General features: G+C 31.0%; 1 protein-coding gene across 1 annotated transcript; it reads left to right on the top strand.

Moving 5' to 3' along the window:
* The first annotated feature begins 6,374 nt into the window (after positions 1–6,374).
* Positions 6,375–14,867, top strand: LOC127149434 (uncharacterized). The gene is given in 11 exon segments (XM_051084938.1): positions 6,375–6,460; positions 6,781–6,904; positions 7,780–7,842; positions 7,967–8,026; positions 8,122–8,223; positions 8,226–8,285; positions 13,692–13,765; positions 13,871–13,964; positions 14,100–14,236; positions 14,531–14,636; positions 14,787–14,867. Coding segments are annotated over 11 exon segments (987 nt in total).
* Positions 14,868–15,097: the final 230 nt, after the last annotated feature.

Here is a 15,097-nt window from a genome sequence, read left to right on the forward strand (position 1 = left end):
TTAGATGAAGAAGAGAGGATGTGAAGGTAGTAAAAATTTCTAGGTTTTTTTGTGTGGCCTTTTCTTTATGTTGTGTTGTGTGTATGAAGAAGAAGAGATTATTTATAGACAAAATCATTTCTTCAAATGGCTAAAAATTCAAAATGGTGGAATTTTTTGCATTTGAAAATAATGCAAACTTTGGCATACAACTCAAAATGGCATGGAGCCTTTGTTAACAAAACCAAATTCAAAAAAGTTACCATATCTTAGTTAGACTAACTAATTCTAACCATACTACCCACAAAACTTTAAAAGTAATTAAATAATACTTTTTTTTTTTTTAAGAAAAATGTAGTTAGTTAATAACAAAATTCAAGATAAGCCAAATTAAGGTAAAAATTAATCTAGCAATTAATTTAATTTTAAATAAGGTCGAACAAAATTAGATGGCTACAATAGCAATAGTTTTGTGTCCCATCACTTTATCCTGATCTACTTTGATCCCTTCTTCACTAACAATGAATCCCAACAGCTTTCCTGAGGTTGCTTCAAATGTACATTTGGATAGATTTAACTTCAATTGATACTTTCTCAATCGATCAAATAATTTTTGGAGTCTGGTTGTATGATCTTCACTTGCCTTCAATTTCGTAATTATATCATCAACATACACTCTATTTTTTTATGCATCATATCATAAAAAAATGTATAACCATTGCTCACTAATATGTTGCCCCAATATTTTTCAAACCAAAAGACATTACTTTGTAGCAGAATGTTACCCAAAGGGTTATGAAGGTCATTTTTCCTTTATCTTCTTCAGATATTTTTATTTGATTATATCCTAAAAAACCATTCATGAAGGAGAAAGTTGAGTATCCTACAGTGTTATCCACCAACATGTCAATATGAGGTAAAAGAAAATTATCTTTTCAACTAACTCAATTTAGAACTCTATAATCCACACATTTTCACATTTTTGTCTTTTTTGGGCACTAAAACAATGCTTGCTACCCATTCAGAATATTTGGAGACGATGAGGAGCCCTGCTTCAATTTGCTTTTGTACTTCTTCCATAACATCTTCATTCTTAACAATTTTGAGGATATCCCCATAACGTCTTCGTCGTACATTCCTTATTAGATTCCATAGTGTATATTAAGGTATCAATGGTAGAATTGAAATTACTAACATATTCATTCTTATGAATTTATGAAAGGGTTTGAACTTTTGTGTTTTATTTGCAAATGAAAGAAAGGAAGCAGAGAGAAGAACAAATTAGAATAAATAGAATGAAAATGTGGAGATTTTATTAAAAAACAAGAAAACAGTACACCAATTGCTGTAAAGCAAACAAAAATACTATGGCCTTAGGTAGAGTCACTTGAAAATAAAAACAATTTAACAAATAAAAACTTAATCGTTACTCTTGAAGTTCTCTTGAAAATATAGGTAGATCTACAATATTCCAATTGTTAAGCTTGAAATCAGGTGGATATGCATAAACTGTGTGGTTTTCAGTTGATACTTCTTGTGCCATTTTGCTGCAATAAATAATCTTTTCATCTTTGTTAACAGACAATCCTTCGAATCAGAGTCATGTGATGAGTAACTTATACCAGCACTCGTGAAAGTATCATATAATGTTGGTATACATTTTAAACTTGGATCAAACTTCCTTATCTCTAGCTTTGCCAAATGCTATTTCTTTCCTTTTTCTTCTTCTTGAAGCCTAATCTTATCATATATGGATGACTTATAACCCAAACCAAACCTCTCAATTATTGCTCGGTGTTTTTAAAAGTGTCTCTAAGTTTTGATTTAAAGAATATTTTCCACCTCTCATTAACCCAGTGGTCATAACTTCAACTGTAGGCCTATGTGGCTTTATCACTTCATCTACAATTGCTTCCATTATAGTTGCATGAGTAATTTCAAAAGAGTGAAAAGAACGCTCTAATGCTTCTTCTGTTGCCTCTACATATAGGGTTGAGATTGGTTTTGTTACCAAGAAATCTTTCGCTCCTGACAAACAAATCATCTTATTCCCAACAACAAATTTCAATTTTTTATGCAACATAGATGACATCACTGCTCTGGAGTGAATTTAAAGACGTCCTAATAAAAAACTATATGCAGATGTTATTTCCATGACTTGAAAAACTATATTGAAAGTACATGGGCTAACTTTGATTGGTTATTCAATGTCACTCATTACTTCTTTACGTGGTCCATCAAAAGCTCTCACAACCATAGTGCTTGATTTTATGTGTGACATGTCCACTGAAAGCTTCAATAGTGTAGATTTAGGCATTATATTAAGAGCTAAACACCATTATCCTCTAAAACTATTGCTATGACGTAGTTTGATCTGCACTTTACTTGAATATGTAGTGCTTTTGTAAGGCCTAAACCTTCAGGAGGAATTTTATCATCCGTAAAGACTATGAAATTTGAAGATGTAATGTCACGTCCCACTCTAAAGGTTACTTATTGCAACCAGTGGGGACGTGCTGCCTAGACATCCATTGCGTACCTCTCCGCGAGATGACGTGCGAATGTCTAGTAAGCAGACCAACTCTTTCACTCGTCTCTTCTTTTAGCTCTCTTCATATTGAGCATTAGAGACTTTCACAATTCCTTGCAACAGAAAACATCTCTTCAACTTAGCTTTGCCGCCTAGCTCTTATCACTTGAACTCAACAACTTGTAGGTGATAAGCATAAAGATATAAACAACGAATTAATAAATTAAACTTCCTCTCTTTATTAACTTAACACTTTTCCAAAGTTCACAAATTACAAAGTACAACCCTTAAACTTTGTTTTGCATAAAATAAAACCTAGTCTGATATTCACATTGTCCTTCTTACCAAGGTGCTTCTCTTCGCGCCAAGGTATTCCAAAGTATCAGAACCTTGATCTCAACTATTTTCCTCGAGTTATTCAACAATCTAATTCAAGAACAATCTTTAGGGCCTCATTTCCTTTCTTCACCGTTAAACGTTGCTCTTTGTGGTGTGTACCTAGAGGTGTAAAGGCGTTGCTTCATCCTTCACCTTGATCGCCCAATCACCTCTCTTAACGAACCCTCTTTAGGGCTACCTTTTTTCTTGACTTAACTCTTTGTCTCTCTAGCTTCCCGGGCTTGGCCTTACCAACCTGGGTATTGCACTCACCTTACTTCTGATGTGGGCCATCTTCGCTAAGGAGCGATGCGCTTGCTTGGCCTTACCAACATTTTTTAAAGAATAAGAATGAAAGATAAAAATGTAATGACTTACCTCTTTTACACATTTTTCAAAGTTTCCAGCAGAGTCGCCAAGCTGTTGCAACTTGATCGCTACACAAAGCAGTTGGCATCCTCGTTATTTAATCTTAATAAATAAATAGGTTTGAAGTCGCCACCAACCATATTAAGGTGTGATTGGTCACCCAAAATATAAAAAAAAACATTGGTTTAGGTAAATTCAGATTTAGCTTCGGAAATCAGTTGTATGTAGGGAATGTGTTATCACCCTACAACACCCATAAAAATGGTTACCAAAATTTATCTTTAATTTAAATTACAAAGGTTCACATAACAAAGTTTTGAATTTTTTTTTTCAATATCTCATGGTTCTCAATTCACATCTAAGAAAAAGCATGAATTGATAATTATGAGTGACATAAGAGCCATTAAAAAAATGGAGTTCATTTTTGTTTAAAAGGATGATTTCATTCACCTAAAAAAATATTAAAATATCAAACATCATAGGTGTTTAATGAAAAATTTCATGTATCTAAAGAATTATCAAAATTCCAAAGAAAACACTATTCAGTCCCATTTTAAAATATAGAATTATTTTATACTTTTTAAAACAATTTATTAATTAATTTTCAAATTGAGAAATTTCATGTATTTATGGAATTTAAATCATAAAACCCCGACTTAATTAAATTTTTATATTCATATAAAATTACTAAATAACAAATAAACTTTTTGTAATGTATTTTGTATTCATGGAAATTGAAAAATAAATAAATAATAATAATAACAAAGAAAAATTAACATCATAAATCACAGATATACATTGGAATCAAAATTCAAGGTATATAAAATGTAGGCAAATATAAATAAGATAACTTGAAATTTGTCATTATGTTTAATAAAACTGGACTCCCCGGAGAAAAAGAAAAAAAAAAAAAAAAGAAAGAAAGAAAAATTGGCAAAACACTATGTTTGGTGAAATACAAAATGTGAAATAGAGTGATAAACTGACGATCAATTAACTCTAATCAATTAATTAACATAACATAACCAATTAATATCAAATCCAACAAATTTAATGAAAACAAAATAAAACTAAAGTCAACCAAAAATTTATTCAACTAAAATAAATCTGATACTACACCGTAAACCATGAATCTAATAAATTTGAAGCCAAATTAAATTCAATTCAAGAAAATTGAAAGAAAAAAACCAAATGTAACAAATAGTAATCAAAATCACATTAAATTGGAAAAAGAAAATAAATGCAATTTATAAAAAGGCAAAAAGAAATACCTTAATTTGGGAGAAAATTTTCCTCTCTTCTTTTTACAACACTCGCAATTGAAAGCAAATCGACCAAGAGTTTGTTTTTCTAGAGTGGGGGGAAAGCAAGGGATGGTTCTGAGACTGTGGTGAAAGTGAGAGAATGCTGAAGAGGGAAACAAAAGTAAAGAAAAATGGTGGGAGAAATAGTGAAGAGAGAGGGAGGGAGTAGTTGAGGGAAAACAAGGGAGAGAAATCATCAGATTTAGTTTTTTTTTCTATTTTGTTTTCTTTTCTAATTATTTATAAAAATGAAAAAGGTTAAATTTAAATTTAAATCTTAAATTCAAATCCAATTCCTTTTATAAAAATAGTAAATAAATAAAAATAATAATAAAAAAAGGACAAAATATGCCATCTACAGTTTGTATTTCAAAACCAAGCTGAGGGTTGGAACCAATAAATAAACTCAAATGGCAATAAAATTAGATAAAGCCATGACAAGAGTTGAGTTGTAAAGCAAACAAATTCATACAATGTCCTCTCTCATTCTATTCTCTTTTTAATTATTTAATATTTTTAAGTTTGAAAAAAAATTAAAGTTTAAATCTAATTGTCAATTCTTTGAGGTTAGATTATTGTAACTAGGAAATTGCAACAAATTTAGTAATTTAAGTGTTGAAAAGATTAAAAAACTGAAAAAATGATCAAAGTTGAAGTTTAGAGGGGGAAAATACCAAAAATAGGATTATTTGTAAGGGTATAAAGAGTTATGAGATGGGTTTTTCAAAAAGATCATTTTTAGGACAAATAAGCTAGGAAAAGTCTATATTACCCTTTAGTTAAAAAACCTAAAAATAAACTTTATGTGAGATCCTTCTCCTTCTCCTTCTCCCTCGCTTTCTCTTCTTGCATGTGGTTGGCTACGCACGAACTATGGGACAGAATTGGTGACTTCGACGTGGTTTGACGACTTGGGTGCAACTAGTTCATCCCTTTATTTTAGGAGCCATGCCAAAGAGAAAAATTCTAAGGAAGAAAAAGAACTAAGAAGCCATGTCGAAGAGAATGATACAGTTTAGAAAAGTGAAGGAATTCGGATAAAGGCGGCGCAATGTGACAAAGGAGTTTAAACAACGTGGTAAGGCAACTTTCTTTTAGTTACTGAACTTTTTAGTAGGTGATAAGGTTTTAGTTTGTGTGAAAATCTTGTTTATTGATTTTTGCTTCGTTGTTGTCTAGAGATTTTGTGTGAAAATTTGTTAGAAAAAATTCTTTCCATTGAAATTGGAATTATATGAGATTTGCAATATGAAAATTAATACGCCTCCAAATTACAAAGACAATCAACTTATTGTTGAATAAACTACATCGAACACACCTAAAAAACAACAATCGAATCAGCCAACAAAGAGCAGTAAAAGACAGAAAACATACACCCAAATCAATCGTAATCAAAGGCAAAAAAGAAATAGTTAAGCAAGTCAAGATAGCAAATTCATAATTGAATATCATTACATATAATATTAATTAAACTTAATTATTTATTTTAATTAATATCCAAAATAATTAAATAAACATAAATTAATTGGAACAATAGTAATAATTTTTTATATAACTAGTTAATATAATTAAAAATCGGTAAATGCATTAGTTGAAATTTATTAGGTTTAAATTAATATTATGTATATATATTTAATAATGAATCAAACTTAATAGCAATGATTAATTTATATTATTTTATAAATTAACTAAGCTGTATTCTTTACTAATCATCTCATAGGTATAAAAATAAACAGTGTATATAGAAGATATTAAAAAACCTGTATCTGGGGAATATTAAAAGTTCCGAAGATAATAAAATTTTATGACAAAACATGTGGAACACTAATTTTGTCTTTTGGCAGATTCATATAGCCAATAGAGATGCAAACTCTTCGATTGCAAAACTAAATAAGAAAAGGTATTTTTGGTATATATAGCAATCTTGAAAGAAATATATTATACTAAAAGAATTGTTTAAAAAAAAAAAAAAGAGTATTTCCATTCGAAAATTTTAAAAATTTCATTATAATAGAATTTAGTTAAAATGTTGAAAATTGGGATATGTAATTTACACGATAAGTGACTTCGAACCAAGATTTTTCTACACTTGATTTAAATTTCAATTTTCAATCAAAATTTTACTTTAATTATTGGTTTTAGATATTTTTAATTTGCTACCAAACGAGTAGGTAAGAGATTCAAATCAACCTCTTATATTAATTTAGTTTATTTTTGCAGGGGATGGTGGACACCTCCATTATTCACAGCTAGTATTGCCTATGCAAAGTATTTCTTTCGACATACTTTAAGACAAAATACTATTACTCAAGCTCGAAGAAATATCTCTCAACACTATGATTTGGTAATTAATTAACTAAAGCCTAAAATATATGCTTTAATTTATTCCTTAATTAACATCTATATATATATATATACATCTCTTCTGGATTTAGTCTTCATTAGCATTTTTGTATGTTACATCCATCGTAAACTTGCATGACATAATTATACTTGAGTTAGCAAAAATTTAAAGAATGAAAAAAGTAATTGAAAATAGTAAGTTTGTTGATTCATTGAATTCAACAAATATGTGTATGAAAAATGGACCTAGGTTTTATTTTTGAAAATTAGTTGGTTTAGAGTACTTTTTTTCGGTAGTTATTCATTTGATATTTTCTATTTATTAAATTTATAGTAAGAATTTTGTATTAGAGCCATGTCCTTAACTACTTAACGATGTTGGTAGGATCCTCACGTCCAAAACAAAAATATAGTAGAGTCTCAAAAATAGGTTACAGTAAGATTCGTGGTTGAACTTTATTGAATAGACAGTGTGCTTTAGGAGAAGTTAGCTTAGATAGAGTTAGACAGATGGATGATTATTTGAGAGAGGGCTTAGTGTAGTACTTTGTTGAAGAGGAAGATTGCGACTAAAATCCCATATAGGTTAAATACGGGAATGATCATAGGTATGTAAGTGTGAAAGCAACCATTTTTAATTGATATTAGACCTTTTAAGTAAAACTAAAAACAAAGTCATAAAGGTGTATATCTAAAATGAACAATATCATATGATTGTAGAGATTGGTAGAGGTTCGTTGTTCCAAATTCACTGGCTAGTTAGGAGAATTCAAATTAATAAAGCCCAAGCACTTCCACATATATATTGTTATTTCACACACATTATTTTTTCCCTTTGGCTGACAAAGTATATTTGAATTGGTGATTGCGTTTTAGAGCAATGAGCTATTTTCTCTTTTCTTGGATGACACAATGACATACTCATGCGCTATCTTTAAGGTTTGTACATTTATTTTTTTTTTCTATATTACATTTAAACATTTAATAAATTGGTATTTTAAAAAAGAATCACTTTTTGTACTATTTTGTTGTTTTATGTTCTTTAATTTTCTTTTTTTAATAGACAGAAGATGAAGATTTAAGGGTTGCACAACTGAGAAAAATTTCTCTTCTTATAGAAAAGGTGATTATATTTAAATTAAATTACAAATTATTAATTTCCAATTACCACTATTTATAATTTCATTCACTCAATATGTTATTCAATTGAATTTGTAGGCAAGAATTGATAAGAACCATCATGTCCTAGACATTGGGTGTGGCTGGGGAAGTCTTGCTATTGAACTTGTCAAACAAACTGGATGTCACTGTACTGCCATTATACTTTGTCTAAAGAACAACTAAAATATGCCGAACAGAAAGTTAAAGTTCTTGGCCTTCAGGTATTAATTATATATATCTTGTAGGGATGAGATCAAACTTTTAACTGACCTTAAAAGAGTAGGGATTGGAGTGTTGAAGTTAAATTAATCTAAACTTAATACATGAATTTGCATTATTAAATATGCATGAATATGTGAGATACATGGAATAGTTAATAATCACTAAATACATTGATATATGAATAGTCACATGTATTGATATTTATTGTTAATATACTTTTCTACTAGTATAAATATGTGTAAGGTTTCTCATTTGTAAATAAGAAAGAAAGTAAGAAATTCAAGTTTAAGAAATATTATTCAAGTTCTTTCTTCTCAATTGTGTGAATAAGAGAACAATCTTCTTCTCTTGTTTCTTGATTTGTATTGTAAGGGTCTATTACGTTTCCAACAAGTGGTATCAGAGCTCCGGTTAGATATGGCTTCGAATGGTAACATGTTGCAACCCCAACTTCCAAGGTTCAGCGGAAAGAATTTTAATCAATGGAGTATTCAAATGAAAGTGTTATATGGCTCTCAAGAATTGTGGGATATTGTTGAAAGAGGATACACTGAAGTTGAGAATCAGAGTGAGCTCACAAATCAAAAACTTGTTGAGTTAAGAGAAAATCGTAAGAAAGACAAAAAGGCTTTATTCTTTATTTATCAAGCTGTTGATGAATTTATTTTCGAGAGAATTTCAACAGCTACTTCTGCAAAGGCGGCTTGGGATATTCTAAGATCTACCTATCAAGGAGAAGATAAGGTAAAGATGATAAGGTTACAAGCTCTCAGATCCGAATTTGATTGCATTAAAATGAAAGAAACTGAAACTATTGAAGAATTTTTCAATCGTATTCTTGTAATTGTCAATAGTTTAAGATCAAATGGTGAAGAAGTGGGCGATCAAAGAGTTGTTGAAAAGATTCTTAGAAGTATGCCAAGAAAATTTGAGCATATCGTCGTTGCAATTGAAGAATCGAAAGACTTATCTACGTTGTCTATAAATAGCTTGATGGGTTCTCTTCAATCCCATGAGCTAAGATTAAAACAATTTGATGATAACCCCGAGGAAGCTTTTCAAATGCAAACTTCATTTAGAGGCGGTTCACGTGGAAGACGTGGTGGTCATGGAAGACGAGGAGGTGGAAGAAACTATGATAATAGAAGCGGTGCAAATTCTGAAAATTCACAAGAAAGCTCTTCTTTATCTCGAGGAAGAGGAAGCGGAAGAGGAAGAGGCTTTGGCAGAAACCAAGGAGGTGGTCGTGGTAATTTCTCTCAAATTCAATGCTTTAATTGCGGAAAGTATGGTCATTTTCAAGCAAATTGTTGGGCACTAAAAAATGGAGTTGGAAATACCACCATGAATATGCATAAAGAACAAAAGAAAATTGATGAAGGCATTCTATTCCTCGCATGTAGTGTTCAAGACAATGTTGTAGAGCCTACATGGTATCTTGATAGTGGTTGTAGCAACCACATGACAGGAAATAGAAGTATATTTGTTACTTTGGATGAATCTTTCCAAAGTGAAGTGAAGACTGGTGATAATACCAGACTACAAGTCAAAGGCCAAGGTGATATTCTTGTGAAGACAAAGAAAGGGACAAAACGAGTTACAAATGTGTTCTATGTTCCAGGTCTAAAGCATAATCTTTTGAGTATTGGCCAACTGCTTCAACGAGGTTTAAAAGTTTCATTTGAAGGTGACATATGTGCAATCAAAGATCAGGCCGGTGTTCTTATTGCCAAGGTAAAAATGACTGCTAATAAGATGTTTCCTCTTAACTTTACATATGGTCAAATATCTTGCTTCAGCAGCATATTGAAGGATCCATCCTGGCTTTGGCATTTTAGATATGGTCACTTAAACTTCAAATCACTATCTTATTTGTGCAAAAATCATATGGTGAGAGGTATACAAAATATCAACCATGAGACAAATATTTGTGAAGTGTGTATTCTTGCAAAACATCATCGAGATTCATTTCCAACTGGGAAAGCTTGGAGAGCCTCTAAACCTCTCGAGTTGATTCATACAGATTTGTGTGGTCCTATGCGAACAACAACAAATGGAGGTAATCGATATTTCATAACCTTCATCGATGATTTCAGTAGAAAGTTGTGGATTTATTTTTTGAAAGAAAAGAGTGAAGCACTTGTATGTTTTAAATCCTTCAAAGCTTTTACTGAAAATCAAAGTGGTTACAAGATAAAAACTTTGAGATCTGACCGTGGTGGAGAATATATAGCTTTTGGTAATTTTTTCAAGGAGCAAGGAATTCATCATCAAATGACAGCTCGAATGACTCCACAGCAAAATGGAGTTGCAGAGAGAAAAAATAGAACAATCATGGAAATGGCGAGAAGTATGCTAAAAGCAAAAAATCTGCCAAACGAATTTTGGGGAGATGCTGTTGCATGTACTGTTTACATTCTAAATCGAGCTCCAACAAAGAGTGTTCCAGGTATGACTCCTTATGAAGCATGGTGTGGTGAGAAACCATCTGTTAGTCATTTGAGAGTGTTTGGGAGTATAGCTTATTCTCATATTCCAAATCAGCTAAGAGGCAAGCTTGATGATAAATCTGAAAAATGCATTATGGTAGGTTATAGTGAAAATTCTAAAGCTTATCGATTGTATAATCCTGTGTCAAGAAAAATTATTATCAGCAGAGATGTGATTTTCAGTGAAGATGAATCATGGAACTGGAATGACGACGTTGATGAAGCTAAAAGTCCATTTCATGTTAATATTGATGAAAATGAAGTTGCTCAAGAATTAGAGCAAGCAGAAATTCAAGCGATGGAGTCATCTTCGTCCTCAACGTCATCTTCCACAAGTAATGATGAAATCTCACCAAGGAGAATGAGGAGTATTCAAGAAATTTATAATACCACTAACAGGATTAATGATGATCATTTTGCTAATTTTGCATTATTTGCTGGTGTTGATCCTGTAACTTTTGATGAAGCCATCCAAGATGAGAAATGGAAGATTGCAATGGATCAAGAGATTGATGCGATAAGAAGAAATGAAACATGGGAGTTGATGGAGCTTCCGACAAACAAACAAGCTCTTGGAGTAAAATGGGTGTACAGAACAAAGTTGAAGTCAGATGGTAATGTTGAAAAATACAAGGCAAGACTTGTTGTAAAAGGCTACAAGCAGGAATATGGTGTGGATTATGAAGAAATATTTGCCCCTGTGACAAGAATTGAGACCATTCAATTGATTTTGTCATTAGCTGCTCAAAATGGATGGAAAGTTTATCAAATGGATGTAAAATCCGCTTTTTTGAATGGACACTTGAAGGAAGAGATATTTGTTGCACAACCTTTGGGCTATGTGCAAAGGGGAGAAGAAGAAAAAGTGTACAAGTTGAAAAAAGCTTTGTATGGATTGAAGCAAGCTCCGCGAGCTTGGTACAGTCGTATTGACAGTTTTTTTCTAAAGACAGGATTTCGAAGGTGTCCATATGAGCATGCACTCTATGTCAAAGAAGACAAGTATGGCAAATTTCTCATCGTTTCTCTTTACGTTGATGATTTACTTTTTACTGGAAATGATAAATTTTTGTGTGATGATTTTAAGAATTCCATGAAAAATGAATTCGAGATGAGTGATATGGGTCTCATCCATTACTTTCTCGGAATTGAAGTTAATCAAAATGAAGGAGAAATTGTCATTTCACAGCAAAAGTATGCTCATGATTTACTAAAAAAATTTCGGATGGAAAATGCTTCACCTTGCAACACTCCCATGGATGCAAATTTGAAATTGTGCAAGGATGATATTGGAGAAGCAGTCGATCCAAGTTTATATCGAAGCTTAGTTGGAAGCTTAATGTATTTGACAGCAACAAGACCTGATATTTTATTTGCCGTAAGTATGTTAAGCAGATTTATGACAAACCCGAAAAGAAGTCATTGGGAAGCAGGAAAAAGAGTTCTTCGTTATATTCTTGGCACCATTAATTTTGGAATTTATTACAAGAAAGTTTCAGAATCAGTGATGTTTGGTTTTTGTGATAGTGACTGGGGTGGTAATGTGGATGATCATAAAAGTACATCTGGTTATGTTTTTAGTATGGGTTCAGGTGTTTTTTCATGGACTTCAAAGAAACAATCTGTTGTTGCCCTTTCTACAACCGAAGCAGAATATATCTCGTTAGCTGCAGCTGGATGTCAAGCTTTATGGCTTCGGTGGATGTTAAAAGAATTGAAGTGTATTCAAAAATGTGAAACTGTTTTATTTTGTGATAATGGATCTGCCATAGCATTATCAAAGAATCCAGTTTTCCATGGAAGAAGCAAGCATATTAGAATCAAATATCATTTTATCAGAGACTTGGTTAAAGATGGAGAAGTGATAGTAAAATATTGCAAGACTCAAGATCAAGTGGCTGATATTTTTACAAAGGCGCTCAAGTTTGACTTATTTGTTAAATTCAGAGGAAAACTTGGAGTTGCTCAAGTTTAGATTAAGGGAGGATGTTGAAGTTAAATTAATCTAAACTTAATACATGAATTTGCATTATTAAATATGCATGAATATGTGAGATACATGGAATAGTTAATAATCACTAAATACATTGATATATGAATAGTCACATGTATTGATATTTATTGTTAATATACTTTTCTACTAGTATAAATATGTGTAAGGTTTCTCATTTGTAAATAAGAAAGAAAGTAAGAAATTCAAGTTTAAGAAATATTATTCAAGTTCTTTCTTCTCAATTGTGTGAATAAGAGAACAATCTTCTTCTCTTGTTTCTTGATTTGTATTGTAAGGGTCTATTACGTTTCCAACATGGAGTGCATGTCATTACTATTGAACTTATTAAGCTTGTTCACTACAAGAAAGTTTACTATTTTCAAAAACCACAACCTTCCCAAAAAAACCCTTAAAATCTTTGATATTCCTTTTTCTAAAAGGTCATCCTTTGAAGAGCTTTGAAATAGATCCCATAGAGAAAACGTTTTCAAGAATTTCTAACATTTGAAAATTAACAATGATAATTGTCAAATCAAAAGGTTTAATTATCCTTCAATAATTATTACTTCGAAAATTCTCATGGTTTTTGATAATTATTGTCAAATCATTTGTTGATAATAATTTATTATCAAATGGTCTTTCTTGAAAGAGCTTTCACTATTTTAAAAGGTTTGTAATGATATTTTCAAAGATTTTAAAACCAGCTTAAAAGATACTTGTATTTATCAACCATCGTAAATCCTTCTAAAAACTATCATCGGACTGTCTTGAACACAATATTTCTTTCCATAACTACATCAAGAAAATATTAAATATATGTTGCTATAGAAATTAGTATATACATATATATGTATATGAACACAATATTTTTTCCTAAAGCAACATATAAAACATTAACAATATTGATTATTATTGATTATCAGGATAACATCAAATTTCATCTTTGTGATTATCGACAATTGCCAAATACTCACAAATATGATAGAATTATATCATGGTGAGTTGAATTAGAGGACGAAATACTTAATCAAGCAATATTCTTGAGATATTAGCGAAGTTTTAATGTTAATTATTCTTTGTGGTTTTTGCTTTTTACATTTAGCGGGCTGCTGGAATCTGTTGGACACGAATTTATGGAAGATTTTTTTGGTTCATGTGAATCCGTATTAGTAGAAAATGGTCTTCTAGTTCTACAGGTCAGGAAAATTTTATATGACCTAATTTTAGTGAATAATCGATCTGATCCGAGTATATATAGTTTAGTGGATAAGATCAATGTAGAATAAAGCTCCAATAATATATGGTTTCTTAATATTCTTGGTTCTTGTTAGTTCATATCGATGCCAGATGATCGTTATGATGAGCATCGACTAAGTTCAGATTTTGTGAGGGAATATATATTTCCAGGAGGATGTCTTCCATCACTAAGTAGGGTAACAACTGCCATGGCTAAAGCATCTAGATTTTGGTACGTGTTGATAATAAAATATACATGATTAGTTATATATATTTTGTTAGAAGATTAAGGAGTATTTTCCCTAATTAAATTAAGTACTCTTAGTGAAATAATATTTTATTTAAATATGCAGTGTGGAACACTTGGAAAATATTGGTATTCATTACTATCAAACATTGAGGTGTTGGAGAAAGAATTTTGAAATGAATAAGAGGTATAAAGGATCAAAGTTGTATAGCAAAATGGATTGATTTTAAATTGAAATTTCAATCACCTTTCAAGGTAATTTGTGTTGTTTTGTTTCAGGAAGATACTTGAACTCGGTTTTGATGAAAGTTTTATAAGGACTTGGGAATATTATTTTGATTATTGTGCTGCTGGTTTTAAATCTCGCATTATCGGAGATTATCAGGTATTATACACATTATATAGGATGTATTTTGTTCTTTTTATCTTTTTTTTCTTCGACAATTATTTTATATTGGTAATTCATGTAAAATTAATAAATTTTATCGGATTATATATCAAAGTTGTAAAGAGATGTGATGTGTGTTTATGGCAGATAGTATTTTCAAGGGCTGGTAATGTTACAACATTCAACAATCCATACAAAGGAATACCTTCAGCAAATTCACTTTCTTAATTTACTCCTCAGTACTTTATAATAATATCTCACAAACTTCAAGTGCTACAAACATTTCTCCCTTTTTATATATTAAAATTAAACTTTGGCTAATATTGTTGGATATAATTTGGTTGCGTTTTGCACCAAAAGGTCTATGAATATAACCTTATTGCTAGAGATTTTATCCCTACACACTTCAAGTATTCGTTAAAACCCTCTATTTCCTTTCTTTTCTTTTTAAAATAAAT

Source organism: Cucumis melo, chromosome 5 (genome assembly GCF_025177605.1).
Source record: "Cucumis melo cultivar AY chromosome 5, USDA_Cmelo_AY_1.0, whole genome shotgun sequence".
NCBI lineage: Eukaryota > Viridiplantae > Streptophyta > Magnoliopsida > Cucurbitales > Cucurbitaceae > Cucumis > Cucumis melo.